Source organism: Oncorhynchus kisutch, linkage group LG15 (genome assembly GCF_002021735.2).
Source record: "Oncorhynchus kisutch isolate 150728-3 linkage group LG15, Okis_V2, whole genome shotgun sequence".
NCBI lineage: Eukaryota > Metazoa > Chordata > Actinopteri > Salmoniformes > Salmonidae > Oncorhynchus > Oncorhynchus kisutch.
In genome coordinates, this window is record NC_034188.2 from 40,149,050 (window position 1) to 40,166,903 (window position 17,854).

At 41.9% G+C, this 17,854-nt stretch overlaps 3 protein-coding genes across 11 annotated transcripts in view; all 3 read left to right on the forward strand.

The window, feature by feature from the left end:
• Nucleotides 1–11,914, forward strand: part of LOC109905292 (prominin-1-A) — a 112,786-nt gene extending 100,872 nt beyond the window's left edge. For 2 of the 9 annotated variants that reach the window (XM_031790265.1, XM_031790267.1), the window contains 5 exons: nt 4,281–4,396; nt 7,173–8,304; nt 9,358–9,461; nt 10,072–10,104; nt 10,278–11,914. In XM_031790265.1, coding sequence (XP_031646125.1) covers nt 4,281–4,396; nt 7,173–7,209 — 153 coding nt within the window. In that variant the 3' untranslated portion in view covers nt 7,210–8,304; nt 9,358–9,461; nt 10,072–10,104; nt 10,278–11,914. Of the gene's footprint in view, nt 1–4,280; nt 4,397–7,172; nt 9,462–10,071; nt 10,105–10,277 lie in introns of all 9 variants that reach the window. The other 7 variants (XM_031790262.1, XM_020502581.2, XM_031790263.1 and 4 more) reach the window with 4 other exon arrangements.
• Nucleotides 11,915–13,387: 1,473 nt separating this feature from the next.
• Nucleotides 13,388–15,355, forward strand: LOC109906132 (fibroblast growth factor-binding protein 2-like). Its single transcript, XM_020503792.2, has 2 exons — nt 13,388–14,463; nt 14,690–15,355. Exon 1 carries the CDS (start codon nt 13,550–13,552, stop codon nt 14,453–14,455), a length of 906 nt encoding a protein of 301 aa, XP_020359381.1. The 5' UTR covers nt 13,388–13,549; the 3' UTR covers nt 14,456–14,463; nt 14,690–15,355.
• Nucleotides 15,356–15,846: 491 nt separating this feature from the next.
• On the forward strand, nt 15,847–17,230 carry LOC109906030 (fibroblast growth factor-binding protein 1). Its single transcript, XM_020503673.2, has 2 exons — nt 15,847–15,944; nt 16,111–17,230. The coding sequence occupies exon 2, from the start codon at nt 16,126–16,128 to the stop codon at nt 16,795–16,797; it is 672 nt and encodes a 223-aa protein (XP_020359262.1). The 5' UTR covers nt 15,847–15,944; nt 16,111–16,125; the 3' UTR covers nt 16,798–17,230.
• The last annotated feature ends 624 nt before the right edge of the window (nt 17,231–17,854 follow it).

A 17,854-nucleotide genomic window follows, 5' to 3' on the forward strand; every position in this document is an offset into this window, starting at 1 on the left:
TCTCCTCTAGAGCAGTGATGTTTTGGGGCGGTTGCTGGGCAACACTTTCAACTCCCTCCAAAGATTTTCTACGGGGTTGAGATCTGGAGACAGGCTAGGCCACTCCAGGACCTTGAAATACTTCTTACGAAGCCACTCCTTTGTTGCCCGGGTGGTGTGTTTGGGATCATTGTCATGCTGAAAGACCCAGCCACGTTTCATCTTCAATTCCCTTGCTGATGGATGGAGGTTTTCACTCAAAATCTCACGATACATGGCCCAATTCATTCACACGGATCAGTCATCCTGGGCCCTTTGCAGAAAAACAGCCCCAAAGCATGATGTTTCCACCCCCATGCTTCACAGTAGGTATGGTGTTCTTTGGATGCAACTCATCATTCTTTGTCCTCCAAACACGACGAGTTGAGTTTTTACCAAAAAGTTATATTTTGGTTTCATCTGACCATATGACATTCTCCCAATCTTCTTCTGGATCATCCAAATGCTCTCTAGCTAACTTCAGACGGGCCTGGACATGTACTGGCTTAAGCAGGGGGACACGTCTGGCACTGTAGGATTTGAGTCCCTGGCGGCATAGTGTGTTACTGATGGTAGGCTTTGTTACTTTGGTCCCAGCTCTCTGCAGGACATTCACTAGGTCCCCCCGTTTGGTTCTGGGATTTTTGCTCACCGTTCTTGTGATCATTTTGACCCCACGGGGTGAGATCTTGCGTGGAGCCCCAGATCGAGGGAGATTATCAGTGGTCTTGTATGTCTTCCATTTCCTAATAATTGCTCCCACAGTTGATTTCTTCAAACCAAGCTGCTTACCTATTGCAGATTCAGTCTTCCCAGCCTGGTGCAGGTCCGCAATTTTGTATCTGGTGTCCTTTGACAGCTCTTTGGTCTTGGCCATAGTGGAGTTTGGAGTGTGACTGTTTGAGGTTGTGGACAGGTGTCTTTTATACTGATAACAAGTTCAAACAGGTGCCATTAATACAGGTAACGAGTGGAGGACAGAGGAGCCAGAAATCTTGCTTGTTTGTAGGTGACCAAATACTTATTTTCCACCATAATTTGCAAATAAATTCATAAAAAATTCTACAATGTGATTTTCTGGATTTTTTTTTCTCATTTTGTCTGTCATAGTTGAAGTGTACCTATGATGAAAATTACCGGCCTCTCATCCTTTTAAGTGGGAGGACTTGCACAATTGGTGGCTGACTAAATACTTTTTTGCCCCACTGTACAAGTCAGGCCCTGGAATCCAGCACATTATCAGTGAGAGGCAGTTAGACCTGGCAGTGCACAGTGAGGAACCCTACAGAGTGCTGCAAAGACGAAGAGTCGAGAATGAGAGAGAGAGAGAGAGAGAGAGAGAGACGAAGAGACTAGAAGGAAATGACAGCCAGCCTTACGTAATCTCGACATCTGCCCATGTGTCCAGTCTGCATGGGGCTTTGTTACCAACACGGTCCCAATGGCAGGAAGCATCTCTGAAATTAAACAAATAGGCCCCCCCCCTCCGCCACTTAGAGCCCACATAGGTTCCAGCGCCAGCTAATTGACTTGGACTGCCAACAGGATGTTTCTGGACTCACCGTACGGACCAAAGCGCTTGTTAAAGCTCAATGGGTCATTTTACTAGTGTCCCGGAGCAACAGAGCAAAGGTACAGCGACACATGAAAGAGCCTGTAAGTGCTCCAATAGCTCCTCTAGTCTTTCCTCTGTACAGTAGCTACACACAACAGGGTTTCCACACTAAAAGTTGATACAGTAGAGAAAGGTCAACAGCACAGTGCCGGGAGGGAGGGATGGAGGAATGGAACTACTTACCTAACATGGTGACAAGAGAAAAGCTGTGACACTTTGACTATCAGTGTGATTGGAGCAGAGCCAAATGAAATCATGACAGTGTTCATTCTCGTAAACGGACCGTGGGGCTGTTATGTCATGGCTATGATGACTTCATCTCAGATCATTTGAGCAGAGTTGAGTGGTTAGAAATCGCACTCATCGCTCCATGTGCTTTCCTAACGCTCTGCTAAAAACTGCCCGGTGCTCACAGGGAAGAAAACAGCCGCTCAAAATTCGCTCCGTTCATTAAAATCAAACAATTTAACCAACACCTATCTATTTTATTTTGACTACCTGGACCTACCAATTGTTTTTTAAGTATTGAAACCAAACCATAAGGATTTTAATGAAAAGTATTTAAGGTGAATGTAAGAAGCAAACATAATTTCAAGTAGACTACATGTCATATTAAACAGCATATACACACTCTTAATAGGTCAGGAGCCAGACAGGAAGCCTAAGAACGGATTAGAGTATTTTATATAAATTATTTCAAGGCTACAGCCTACAAAGAAATACATTGTGAAGCATTTGCGAGTGTGACAGAGTAGGCTGGTGTCACGCTGGTATAAATGATTCGGGAGACAGACACAGGAATGCGTAATAGTTTTGACAAACTTGTACCCAAAATATGGCTTGCCGTGTAAAGGCACGGGGACGAAGACCAAACAAACACTATACCAAGCACAGGGTAGAAACCCCCCAAAAAAGAGCAATGAGTACCTCGAATAAATAACACACGCCGCACAATGATTATCACTACGGGATGAGACCCGTAATCATCTGCGCAATCCACAAGGGCACGAAAGCCCAAAACACACAGCACAGGTACTCACACGCACCAACAGACATTGTAACAATAATGGACAGTCCAATAGAAACCAAAGGGCACACTTATACAAGTACTAATCAGTGGGAATAGGGGACAGGTGTGCGTAATGAAAGTTCCGGAGGGATCCGTGACAGTTGGTTATAGTCTGTAAATTGCGCATATAGGCTGTGACTTACTTATAATTAAATGCAAATTAGACAAAAAAATGCATTTGAATCCATTTTTAGAAACACGAGTTTGGTCAGTCTGTGGCTCATGCGATGGTGCCTGGAGAGCCGGCCAGCAGTGAAAAATATCCTCGCCACACTTGCAGAGCCACTGGGGATGCTAAACACACTTTTGACCATTCCTGCCAGGCTGGGCAAAGATGTTTATTTTTATTTTTTTACATGGGTACAGTAAGCCTAAAGGTTTTTTAGGCAAAATAACCCAGTCAAAACTGCAAGCTGAACGTGTGATTATGCCAGGCTTATTGGTCTATTGTCTAGATCTTATCTCACCTCATTTGCTCACATCGTATATAGACTTGTTTATACTGTATTATTGACTGTATGTTTGTTTTACTCCATGTGTAACTCTGTGTCGTTGTATGTGTCGAACTGCTTTGCTTTATCTTGGCCAGGTCGCAATTGTAAATGAGAACTTGTTCTCAACTTGCCTACCTGGTTAAATAAAGGTGAAATAAAAATAAATAAAATAGATAATATAATGAAAATGAACTAAACGTTTAGGAGATCAGATTTTTGGTTTATAAGTACTTTGCTACAATGACACATTTAGTTATCTACCCACCTCATTCCTTTATTTTAGCATGTGCATATAGTAGGCTTATGGGATTACGTGTCGTTTCAGATTCCACAATTGTTCTTTAGTTGTGGACACTGGATCGCCACGCTCCCTCTCTTGGTCCTCATCTTTATACGTCACCTTGATTTAGCACCTGTGTGTTTTCTAAATCTTTTCATGAAAATAGTTAGCGAACTCCATGACAGTAGCTAAAGCAAGGGGCTAGAGCAGCACACAAGTAGACGACAAATGCATGCTGGGCCGGGCACGCCCTGAGCTCGTGAAGTCAGTGCTACTGGAGCGAAAATGGAGCAGGCGATAAGGCCTTTGGGAATTTGGGAATTTCGCTCCACTCTCCAGTCAAAGCTCCAGTTCCGCTCCGCTCACATACTCTGCTTCATGTAGACTTTATGACTCAGTGTTTTCCACCTTTAGAGTTGGGTAAACTGTGCTGGCCCCTCTGCAAAAACATGCACAGTCACAAACAGGTACACATATTGTGCGGAACTTTGTGTCCAACTTGATGGAAAGTCCTCTACGAAAGATAAATATACACAGTTGACAGTGCAGAGAAGCGTAGCCAGTTTATGGTGCTATACCTCAGGCTCCAGTGTTGAAAGTCTTCCTAGTAATGAGATATTAAATGATATATTATGTTCCATGGCTATCTGTCATAAAACCATAAATATATTTATCATGTAAAAAATGTTTTTTATATATACATATATATCATGTATTTAAATAATGATGATCAAGAGAAAGTATACCGAACCTAAGACTGATTTTGACTGATACTGCATTCTCTCTGTTTTCCCTGTCTCTCAGAACACATTCTGGTTTGGCCTAGGCTGCTGTGCCCTATTCCTCCTTCCTAGCATCATCCTGTCAGTAAAACTGGCAAAGTTCTACCGTAGAATGGACACAGAGGATGTTTACGATGAGTGAGTATCTCTAATCTTAAACTGTCCAGTGAAAATCTCACTTTTAAAAGTCCATATTCTGTTAACTCATACCCAGATGTTGTTGACTCGTCCTATACTAGTATTTGTGGCCAAAGCATAAATTGTAGGGGGAAAAAAACACAATAAAAAACCCACCTCAAACTTATATCTTAAACATATCTTATATCTTTCAAAAATGCTTGTTATTTCCTCATAGAGCATGATGTCATGTTGGCTCATTGGCTGAGCTGGCCAATCAGCAGTCTACTCGCATGAGTATTTTAATGACGTATATGCCCACACCATTCTGTTGTTGGTGTGTGCCCATATATGCTTTTTAACATACTTAATTACAATTTTTTGGAAGGAAAACTATTTAACTCATATTGGAATTAATTATAGGTCATCTTTCATAGAAATCTATGAACACTGAACAGTTACTTTAAATACTATGTCGTCACATACAGTATGTCGCGTGTCACTACTTCACAGGAGAGGCATTTGAACGTAAACAGATTTTTAAAAATCTAAATGCATTTGTTTGGCAGAAATGCCTTCTGGAACATGTGAACTTTCATGTGCCTTAATAACAAACGTGTGTGCATCTGTAAATACGAATACAATTGTTGAATTACGTGCCTAGTTTGTTTAGCCACGGAAAAAGGCAGGAACCTTCCAGCTAGTCATGATTGGCTGACAATGGTTGTGCAGGACATGCCGAGAAATGAGTTTGGATTGGTCTGCCATGTAGCAAGCGTCTGTCTATAACATGAGCTGCTCAGTATGTGTAGGTAGTCCTTTCTAACACGGCTATTATGAAAGATATCACGAAGAACTGCAAAAGTGTTGCTAATGCTCTCCACTTTCTGGAGGACCGAGTTTTGAAGTCAGTGGAATGTCTGGTGGAAGCATCTAAGGCGATGGAGAAAATTCTGGCGTTTGATTGCAATGAGAAAAACCTGTCTAGTTAGCGAACGTCAAACTTAGGTGGTTAGCTTTAGCTACCTGCAGATTCATGCAGGGTAATAATGTTATAAGTTAGGATTATGGTTAACTGTTTAGCTAGCTAGCTAAATGTCTAAACATAAGGCTCCACTATGCAAGTAACCATTTCACTGTACCTTTTACGCCTTCTGTATCCTGTAAATGTGACAAATAAACTTTGATTATATTTGATCTAGTTTGTGTTTACCAGAGACGGTAATGTGAAGGACAACATGACCTGCACCAAAGTCGATTTTAGGATATAACGTTAGGCCAACGAGACAGTGTGTAAGTTCTTAAATTCTCCGGTAGAATGGCCTGCTTTTATTTCGTCACACTCACAACCGTAAGTTATTTTCTGTAATTAGCTGGCCATTAACTTGTAAATAATGATCTTGTTGTGAGTTTATTTTCCTGTAGTAATGAATACAAATTAGCTCAAATTAAGACGAAATCAGCTATATGATATTGTCATTATTTGAACTCGTTAGCCAGCTAACTTAACATTAGCTAGCTAGCTGACAAGCTAGAAACTAACCAAAACATTGTTTAGAAAGTTGCTTTTAGTTGCCTGGTTTGCTCGATTGACATAAACTAAATTCATTTTTAAACGGGTGGGTTTATTGGTGTTAAAATACACCAATTATGCTATTTTGGACCACCAAGTTGCTGATGTCATGCAGCCTGTTTTAGTGTTTATACTTTTTCATAACGACAGCAAGTTTGATGTCAGACGACAATAGCATGTTCATGATGTCACTGCAACAACTGTCTACAGACATGTCGCTAGACGTAGTATAAACAAGCCTTTAGTCTTTTTGTCTTTGGTTGTTTAGTACAGTACCGTCGTACTCACTCTGTTTAGCACATGATCTTACATTTGAATCCTTAAAGAGATGGGTGGAGCTAAGGCTTAAGAGGGTGTGAAGGATGCTGAATGGGTGTAGACAAAGAAGAGCTCTCCAGTAGGTTTACCAAAACATTCAAGGGCCATTTTCTCAAAAGTGTGGTTACAAATTTATCAACTTTCAAAGCAGAATTACTTTCCCAGTGTTCCTCAATTGAAGTGTATGATATACCATTTTCTAGCTCTGAGAGACTAACAACACATAATCATATTTAATTTACAGCTAAGACCTGAAGCTAGTTCAATTGGACACCTTCTACAGCCGTCAAATTCAACTCTTTTACAACTCCATTGTAAAAAAAACATTGCAAATGTTGCTACATAAGACCGAATTGAACCGGTCGGTCACATATCGGGAAGAACACTTTGATCATCCTCTTACGTGAACTATAGCTGAGGTTTGGACGTCCCCTACTGTGAATTGGTAGTGCAACCCAGTGATTAGTTTGATGTATGGTGATCCCTCTTACAGAGTTTCCCCTACAATTGGTCCACCCCACCTAGCTCTTTCCCCATGCCTATTTGGTTAAATTGATTTGAGACTGGAAAGTCATCTTGGGGAACACTTCCTTATTAGAACCTATGATATGCATTAACAAGACTGAAATTGGGTCTGAGTCTGATTTAGTTCTCATGTGCCAGGATTACAAAGTGGTAATTAACACAATTTGACTCAATCCACAACAGACAAGTTCAGTAGGAGGTCATAGAATTGCTTCTTTCCTGTCTCTGGTCCAGCCCCTTTTTCTATCTTGCCTTACTTTCCTTCCCCTATCTCTGCCTTCCCCTCTTCTGTCTATTGCAGTTCATTTGCAGTAGTAACTAGTTGTAAACAACAGTATCTTAACTCTTTCTACTTAATTCTCTTTCTCTCTCTCTTTTCAGTTCCTCTGTTTCTGGGACTTGGCATTTTACTTTGTGATAACCATTCCTACTATTTCCATCTTCTTCCATCCTTACTTTTCATTTCATTTCTCTCCGTCAAGCACTTTGCACTTTATGAAGAAAATTGAAAAAAGCGGCGTATTAAGTACTATTCATATTGTTTTATGCATCCTTCAGTAGCCCTCACCTCTCCCATGCACTTACAGTAGTGAATGAATGCGATAGACAAGTCACCAAGTGTCTTGATCAAAGACGTGTATCGACGTAATCTGATCAGTGCCCAAAAACCTTTTGGTGCATTTCTATTGCCGAGCATTTCATACATTTTTTTTTGTTCTTTTTTTCTATCATTGTAGCATTGAGACAATTCCCATGAAAACGTAAGATACTATTGACCCATTTTACCTTTCCTTTCTCCTTCCAGTAGAACTCATCCGTACATCTGCGCTTTTCTGTGGATTTTGTACATAGATTGAATTGCTGATTTCTTGGTGCTGGTTCTTGGTGTTTAACATTTTTAGCTTTGAAATGCATCCGTCGGTATATTGTTTTGGCTTTCCTTTGCGTGCAATCTTGAAAAAGTGCCCCTTGTTGATCATTAAGGGCTCTGCTTTCTTGTTTTTAGTATTTGATTATTAGGAGTTAGTAACACAAGCATTTCACTGCACCCGCTATTTAAAAAAAAAGTTTTAAAAAGTATTTAACCTAACTAGTCAGTTAAGAACAAATTGTATTTACAGTGATGACCTACCCCGACCAAACCCGGACGATGCTATAACATCTGCTAAACTGTGTATGCAACTAATACACTTTGATTGGATTCTTACAAGCCCACCTTTTGTTTTTGTAAGTTAAGGTGTAAGATAAAGTACTGTGGTTGATGCATTCTAGACTTTCTATATAGAACCATACGTTTGTTTACGTTTAGAATAGACGCTTAGCATTTCCCCAAGTTTTCCTACTTCGAGAGAAACTTTAATTGCCGAGGGTTGATAGCATGCCCTGTCTCTCACGTCATATCTTTTCATCATGTTTTTTTGGTATGCAATGTTTTGTTTCAGTATGGAAATTGGTAATAATGGTTATCATATTGAGCATTTACAAAGGTATCCAAAAACCCTGTAATGACAAGGTAAACAAAATATAAAGCAGTCCGACGGTAAAAAAAAATCTATTTGCATGGCCTGTTTCAGGGAGGGATTGGGGCAGGGGCGGCATGTTGGCTAAGGGGCAGTCAGTCACTCAGTGGGGTGGTTAAATAAGGTTGCTGGGACACAGTGCATGCCCAATTGGTTGGCTAGCTCCTCAGACACGTCTGGAGGTCAGCTGATCTTTCCACTGGATGCTACACTGGTTGCTGCTCCAGCATTGGGAGGTCACAAACAAGCCAGCTAGTCCACTGTTTACTGCTTGTGTGTTTTAGTTTTGGGTTACACAAGATCTTTGGAGCATTACTAACCCACTGCATGCTCTGTGCACAATGACTTGATCAAGTGAAATGAAACTCCTTGCATGTCTCCTCTTCTTTAGAATTGGGCAAACTGCTGTGAATGTACACGTGATCCTTTTGCTTCGAGAGAGGCAAAAAGAGAGGCAAGCATGTCTGCTTTGGTGTGGTGCTACTGAGACAACTGCTCATGTGACGAACTTCTAACGACCTCTAACTGCATGTTTTTCATTGAAATGTACATTTGGACGGCCAAGCAATGTGAACCAAACACAGAGAGCATCACCGCAGAATGACAGACAGGGGAACGTGACAATAACACACATGCGGAGACTACCACCTATGGCTTGTCTTTTATTACAATCTACCCAGTATCATCATCAATTCACCATGACCATGGTTTCACTCTCTACTTCCCTCTAAAAGTCAATATAAAATCCGTTTGGATAGAGTGGATATTATTCCCTCAGTTCAGTGCATATGCAACACGTGTATGGTTACACACAGGCAAATTTACTGCATACATTCACCTTGGCATCATACCATCCCTTGTTGGCCTCAAGCCCTCAGCGAGTGTCGATGGAGTGGTTCTGCTCTGTGTTTTGGGGAAAGCCTGCTGCTCCCTTCAAGTGCAGGATCTGAAAGCTAGAGACAGGACTAACAAAATGGTTGACCCTCGAATGTTCCCTTTTCCTGGCATTGATGTTGTCCCCCTTTCCTGTACCCCTGTGCCACTAGCATCCTTGCCTATGACACTATGACTAGGTTCCCACGGGCCTCCGCTCCCCCCAGGCATATTGACTGGTGAGAGAGGCCCGGGCTTTTTGACCGACTCCAGAAAGGTACTGAGAACCACTGAATACGCGGACGACATCTCTCCCGCCGCCTCATCAGCGTCGTCTTCCCTTCCTTTGTTCTCTCCTCATGCAATTTCCATGCCATCTTCTCCTGCTGTTTGTCTGCATGCCGTTGCCACACTGAGAAACCTCCAGAAGTTCGACAGTCTTTTCTCTCTCGTCTCCTCCTTTGCTTGACACCATATTTCCTTATGTAACCCCCCCCAATTCACCCTTCTTCAACAGCTTGTTTTTAGCACCCGCATGTCTGCTTCACTGGCTTTGCAGAAAGTCTTCAACGGGGAGGATTGCTGTTTTTGGAATCACTAATAAACCCTAAACCGTAAATGGCTCGATGGTATCTGTGTCTAACCACGTGTAATTGCTCTATAAATGTGCAATAGACGAGGCCCGCTGTGCGTGTTTGCCGTTCCTAATGACTTATACCGTTTAAGATGAAAGTCTTCCTTCTCTCATTTCAAAACTCACATTTCATTGCTTTCATTTCCCCCCTGAGTCTCACAATGGCCAAAAGCAATAAGCTTCTGAAATGTCTAATCAAATCTGATGCAATTAAATGTCAATGTTTTCTGACGCAGTGTCTTCTTTTCTACAGTGCCATCGGAAACTGGAACTGAAACACTAGATTGTAAGTTTCCACTATATTTGTAGATACTGTTCCTATTTTCTATGATACATTTTAGCATAGAAATATACCACTTCATATGCTATCTGTTGGCTTTCCACTTAGACTATTTTACATCAATGCATTATTACTCAGATGTTGAATGCGGTGTTAAATTGCATTTCATCTATGTTTAGGACACCATCAATTTCCCAACCCTTGGACAAGACAAAGCTTCAAAAAGAGGTCCTTACCTGATGTATTTTGTGTGTGTTCAGCCGGTCCTCTCTTCCTCTGTCTGCACGGATCTTTTTACTGACAAGATCCTAATGACCAGTCACAGCCTGTTCTGGATATCCGCTGTCCAATAGGACCCCCCCCCTCAGACACTACAGAAGGTGCTGTCATCAACCCTTTCTTTGATCTTCCCCGGGGGGGGGGGAAACTATAAGGAAGCCATACATCTGAGCCAGTGTCGGTCGACCTTCATCCTTCACCTCTCACACAGCTGTCTAGTGTGTTTACATTAGTCTGGCCACAATATCAGAGCCGAGGCTGAGTTCAAATTGAGGACACAACGACAATTACATGGCTGTGTACTCTCAAATCTTTTGTACTTCTTTCGCGTTGTCTAAACAGTGAATGAAAAGATCCTTTGAAATGTCATGTAGAGCTGCTACTAGAGCATTGCCATTACTGCTCATATTTGAGGGGTCTTTGCGATGATGTTTTACTAACTGATGAGGAGAGCCGTTTGAGACGTATCACGTGAAACAAACAGGGTTGAGGCAAACTCCAGACGGTTGCCTTTTAGACCTGTTTTACCACAGCATTTTGACTGGTGTCCACCATCTTGTTGGATATGAGGAAATACTGTATCTCATATCAGTGTATAACAGGTAGGATATCACATGAACCTGGACAGAAATGTCAAGAGACTATAACATTCCTTAGTTGATTAATTGATTAACAGTAAATGCAAAGTATCCTGTTGCGTATACGGCACGTTAATAAAGATATTTTCCCGGGGCTATTGTAGTGGTCAAACTTTAAATTGGAGAACTGCTATTTGAAGCCAAATCCAATTTTTACTGTAGGTCTCAGGTCTTTAGTTGTATAACAGTTATGCATAATATATTGTTTCAATCTTTTTTGTTGTTGTAAATCCCACAGTAGCTTTTGGTACCTATGGAACTATGGAAGGGGGAATGTATTGAATAGTCATTTGTATATAAGAGATGTATTGCTTAAAGTGATTTATGACACCCGTGTGGACTATGCTGAACAACGTTAACATACTGTAAAAATGTGCCACCCCCCCCAATAACATAGCCCATCTGTTCTCACTTGTTTACACGTTCCTTCTTCCCTACTGTCTGCCTCACAAAGATGGGGACATTAGCCTGCTTAACTACCATGTGCTGTCAATCAAATAGCATTAATCCAATCCAATAGAGGCTTGTTGATGAGTGGAGCGAGGACATCTTATTGGTATAACTGATCTTGCCCGTTGAGTCTTGGAAAGAAAGGCCACTTCCCAATCAACCATTACTACTTAAGTACATGCCTGCAGACTGCTTACCTTAACAAGTGTATGATTAATCACATGACATGCTATTTTACTGAGATCTAATGACAGGCGTTTTATATGCACTATCTGGTTAGATAGTGGGTGCAATGTTTCCTGGTTGCTTTAAGGGTAGAACTGTAATGGTGGCACCGGATAGTGGGGGGTGCACTGATGGTGATCATTGGAAATGTGTGTCCTTGTAATGATGATTTTTTTTTTTTGAAAGTGTACAAATGTGAATAAACTTTCAGTTGCATTCTTGTACACAAATCTTTTTGATTGATGTTCCCGTTAAGAGGTGTTTCTCAGTGACCGCTGGAGAAACCAATGGAGAAACCAATCGTTACCCAAGTTTTCAAGGGCAAGGGGGTCGCTATTTTGGACACCAGGTCCCTTGTTTTTGTGTCAATTATTATCGGCACATGACCAGGAACATTTGACATGAGACAGTGGGCTTACACATGTGTTAGCTATTACCTCAAGGCCACATAGTCTTATATAATGTTGCCGTTGCCGTCGTCGGACATAGAACATGCCGTACCCCATTATGTACCCGCTGTTTTGGATACGAGATGATTATATTTTGCTATGGGCTAGGACTTGAGGTTTCCACAGTCATTTGGCACCCACACCCACATCTGTGCAGCCCAGAGACATTTTCTGACCTGCACGTGACCACTTCTCCCTCACCCTAAATGTACAACTGGCTAAAGAAGAAGATTGAGTAATGAGTTTAAACTTCAGAGAGAGTGAAGCTGATTTTATTTCAAATCCTAGGTAATTGTATTTTGATTCTTAACCTAAGCTCATCGTTCCTCAGGGCTGTCTGCAGTGATATATTTTGGTTCACCACCTTTGCAGCTCTTTGTACTCCCTGCAAACTCTGTGTAGCCACTGACATGCACCGGGAGAGAGAGAGAGGAAGAAATGCCCGGCCCTTCGTTTGGCTTGCGGCCACAGAGTGCAATTCCTGATTCTACAAAGCGAAGCGAACCTGCTCCGGAAGTTTACATTACAGATCCTGCGTCACTCACAAGGAGCCCTTTCTCCCCCGTTATGATTGATTGCTAGGAAAATAAAGTTGCAAGAGGCATGTGCTGCTACCCCGCTCTCTATCGCACAGACACACACACACACTCGCTGTTACATACTATACATGCCTTTGTCTCGAGTCAGCAACTCTATTATGGGTTATTCTTGTTCTTCTCTGATTTCTATCCTCAGGTTTCTCCACACTTCTGTTTTAGATTTGATTGTGTTTATGTTTGGAAGGAAATTATAGGCTGTGCTGTATGGTTGTAAACATCTAACTTTAAAACAGCCGTGAACCTTGAACTGTTCGACGTGTCCTTATAGAATAGCATTTTAAGACACTTTGTGGTATTGAGTTGAAATGTACTTACCACACATACCAACGGTGTGTAAAACTGAGAAGAAAATGTAAGTGACATGGTGAACCATTACAGAAATCTTACGTTGGCATCCGTGTGCCAAGCTTCTCATAATGAATGGCAGTCTGGAATTTTTTTAAAGCGATAAAATCCACAAAGTTGTGCTTGACATATTTGTCAATGAAACACTGATATACTATACTAGTATGGGCGATTATATAACACCTGGTTAAACTTCAGGGCATCAATGTTCTCTGACTATTTCCTTCGCCTCCCTCCCAGTTGGTTTCGCATGTGGTCCTGGCTTTCATTGACAGTCTCCAGATAGCCATAAATTATAGTCACATTGCACTACACTCCTCCCCTCTTCAGGATGGCTCTTGTAACCCAGGATTTTTTCACCTGAATGCCCTCTTTGTGTGCTGAGCCCATAAATAGCAGGGGGGACCCTCAGCTTCTGCAGTCCCACTTTCACTCTCTCTCTCACACTTAATCATCTGGCATAACCATGTGGACTCGGGCTAGCGCACTGCTGCTCCTCGCCTGCTGCCTCTGGGCAGTGGAGGGTCAGAACGAGAATGGCAATGGCTACACGAGGGCAGGCAATGGTGGTGGTGTTGCCGCCACTGCTACTGCAGAGAACAGGAAGGGTGTCTGGGAGGACCCCATCCAGTTCAACAACAAGGCAAAGGACTTGTGCACCATGAGCGTCACCGGCCAGGGAGATGTCACCAAGCTGAGGATATCGTGCCAGGGTGCCGAGAGAACCTACTGGTGCGAGTACACGGGCAAGCCCCAGATGTGCCGTGCCTACAACAACAACCCTCGCCATTATTTCACCCAGATCATGTGGGACCTGAGGAAACTCCAGAACGCCTGCCAGGCACCCAAGGCTATCAAGCCTCAGATGTGCAAGAGGGCACCGGAAGACGCCCAGATGTTGTACTCTGCTTCCTCCACGCCAGAGGCAGCATCAGCAGCCACCCCCCAAAAGCCGGAGAAAGCCCAGGAGCCAACCCAGGCGAAACCAGAGACTCCCAAGGCACCGATCGTCAAGCAGGCCAAGCCAGCCGCAACCAAGCCTGAGCAGGCAAGACCAGAGCAGGTAAGACCTGAGCCAGCAAAACCAGAAGCAAGACCAGCACCTACAAAGCCAGTGCAATCCAGACCTGTGCAGGCAAAACCAGAGCAGGCAAGACCAGCAGCTGCAAAACCAGCAGGAGCAAAACCAGCAGGAGCAAAACCAGCAGTGAACAAGACAGCAGTACTGAAGAAGCTTCTGACACCCAAACCAACCACTCCAAAACCAACCAAGCCCACTGTCAAGGGCAATGCCAAAAAGATTGCACAAGAGTATTGTTGGCAGTCACTTCAAGGCATCTGTTCCTATGTCATTGGTTGGTTTCAGAACTAATAATGAAGGTCAGTTGAAATAAGTTGGCTGCTGATATATTCTGAATTGTAGCCATTGTAATATATCACGACGATAACTTGATGAGCAGTTGTATGTCTCTTAAAGTCATTTGACTTAAGGTCTATAAAAATACGACCAATATGATTTCATGTTCAGCTCATAGTCTAGTCCGTGTTTTACTGAGTAGAAAATGTCAACCTATTCACTGTATTCACGTTGCTTTCTGTTTCCCAGATTTAGATTCCCCTGTGAAGATGATTTCAAAGGTCTGACTAAAGAGGTGCTCAGAGTGGTTTTCCAAATGAGGACTTTGCTAATAAATGTCACAGAAGAGAGTTTGAACACCCTCTCCATGGGAATGATCGTGCTGACATTTCTGTCAATCAAACATCTTTCCTGCCAGCCATTTTACCATGAGTTGTGAATGTTCCATTGAGACCAATACCAATCCAAAATGTTTGGTGAAATTGTAATTCCAAGGGTCACAATAACAACTGAACGCATCCATACCTGAATGTCTGGATCGGGTATGGACAGATCATTAAATCCATCGTCTTTCACACGGTACTTATTTTGTCAAAAATGAGTACCATGGTTTTTTGTGTCAGAAAGCACTCTACACATTTCGACAAACCTATGGTACCCTATAATGTACTCTCCTAAGGCAGATACACCGTTGGTTTTGCCATTTTTTTGTATGTTTGTTTATGTGTATGTTTGTATTACCATAAACCACATATTGAATATGCTGTGTTGGGGAAATCCATGACAAGGTTTTTGTGTCATTCACATAGTAGAGTGGCATATTCTGCAAACTCTACCACTGGTTCATTGTACAGAAATGTCATAATCAATGTATGAGTGTCTGTATATAATGAATAAAGTGTGTTCTTAATTCTTGTTGGTGTGTCTGTGTTCCTTACTGGCTTGCTTTAGGTTTAAAGCCTGTCTCTCCCCATTTTTTTTAAATACCAACAGGGAAAAAGTCCAAATGAACAATTTTGGAAACATTCATGTTTACATTTGTGTTCAATAATACCCTTTTTGAGATGCAGTGTCTCTTTTCCCCCAATAAGTGACGCTGTTGTATCTTCTTTCAAATATTATTTTTTCAATGACTGCTGCGGTTAATGCGTTGCTCATTGCACTTTTACTAGGCCGGAGTACGCACACTATAACATGTGTAGAGAAAAGTCCCTGAATGTTTTTTTAGGGGTAATCAATTGTGTATTTTCAGTATGCACGCTTTCACTTGTTATAAGTGACAATAGACTGTGTAGGCCAAATTAAGAACAACGACTTCTGACAAGACACCAACAGATAAACCCAGATACCACCAGATGAACTCAAACAGTGCGCTTTAGCCTATGTTCCGCGTTGGTGGAATAAGGGAGTGGTGGTGGGTGTGTCGGTGCTCTATAAATGCCACGTGCTCGTTCCCGAGGTGTCACAACGGGATTGAACCATTTCCATTTCCCCAAATCCACAGGTGAGCTGAATAAAATAACCACTTATGTTGTTAAATATGATGCGCCATTGTCCTCCATAAATCTCATCTGCATGCTGCTGTGTTGTGATAGGCTACAGTAGCAATTATTTTGAATGGGAGGTAATTGTACTGTACTAACATACACAACTATGCCATTATTTTGCAGATATTTTAGCGGGATATGACACTTCTTACCAACCTAACCGTCATGCTGGTTATTGCCTGCATATCTCAGCAGTTTATGGTGACTAACTGTCAAGGATCCAAAAAAAGGGGGATGAAGAAGAAAGAAAACCAGGGACCAAAGGACGGAGAGCAACCAAAGCCACCCGTCCAATCTCCAGATAAGAAAAACAGCAGCCCCAAAGGAAATGTGTTCAAGGGCAAATTCACCGCCAAAAACAAGACGCAATGCACTTGGGTTGCGACAGGTGACGATGCCTTTGTGCTTAGCGTGAACTGTAAAAAAGGGCAAAGAAGTTTCGACTGCGAATATGTGGCCAAACCAGCCACTTGCCCTGGGTACGTGTCCAACACCAAAGCCTATTGGAAACAGATTGGGCGCGCTCTAAAGAAAAATAAGAATTTATGCTTTGACTCAACGGCCTTGATTAAAGCAGGTATGTGCAGAAAAGCTCCCAAGGACGCGCATTTCAAACTTAACAACACACCCAGAGATGTTGTTACACTTCCGAGGACTACAATTCAGCCGCGTTCCTCTCTCTCTGCCTCTTCATTCGGTGCCAAATCTTGCGCAGTTGATCAAAAGAGACTGGCGGAAGAATATTGCGCGGCTTCCTGGTCGAGTTTGTGTACTTTCTTTTTTTCCATGGTCCAGAATGATGATTGCTGAGAGTATAAATGTATTTATATTTCCTCTCTCCCCATTGATTTAGTCATAAACAAAATTGACACGTGTTACTCCTCCTGGAGATGTGTGCATTTTGATGGATTGTGATGGATCATTTTATTTAAAATATCAAGACTGATTGAGTTTCAAGATTGACTGTCTCATACCACCCATACCAATTTTCCCTTTTTGCCATGTGTTGTATTCATTGTAAAGCCACAGTACTTAATAAATATGTTTTCTATGTACTCAACTCTTCTCTTCATATGCCCTTGTAGTTGAAGCATTTCTGCAGCTCTGTAACCTGGGAGGGTGGATTGAAGTTAGGCTATTATACTTGTATACTTATATATTATACTTGTCAATGATGTGTTAGCTTTATAGCCATTCCTCATTATTTTCTAATGACTAAAAATGATTGTATGATTTACTACTACTTGGCAGTCAAGAGTGTTATTCCGTACCACCTTGCATGGACTCACGGACGCACGCACGAGAATACATGCATGCGCGCACACACACGACCCTCCTGGGCGTACTCCACTGCATTTGCCAAAATATCAGGAGTTTGAGCATGTTGGGTAATTACACACTGTAATTATACCAAGTCTGTTTTAGGGATCATTTAGAAGATTGATGTTGCATTCCTTGGCACTGACGACTGACTTTTCATTGGCTTTTTCCAAGGCGAAATGCAATTCATATGTTGTAAACACTCGTCTGTGACGTTTAGCTACGCCTTTCATGTAGATCACGACAACAATGCACAATCACGATGTCTGTAAAAATGACATGACTGCTTGATAGCTAATGGATATTTTTGCTATAACTATAAAACTATTTGCTATCAGGCAATCAAGGGAATATACTTTTGATACATTTTTCTCTCCAATAATTGGATTTCAAACCTTCTTTTGCACTCAAGGCAATTTGAATTAAATTAACCCCAACCCTCTTCATTGATGAGATAATTGACTCTTGGATGGTTCTTTAGTCTTGATCCAATAGCTTTTCATGGATCATCATTCTGGGTATTTTTATTATCGTTACACAGTGAGGT

What these genes read in the sequence shown, in the direction of transcription:
- LOC109906132 (XM_020503792.2), top strand. Translation starts at nt 13,550, where the DNA reads ATGTGGACTCGGGCTAGCGCACTGCTGCTCCTCGCCTGCTGCCTCTGG.
- LOC109906030 (XM_020503673.2), top strand. Translation starts at nt 16,126, where the DNA reads ATGACACTTCTTACCAACCTAACCGTCATGCTGGTTATTGCCTGCATA.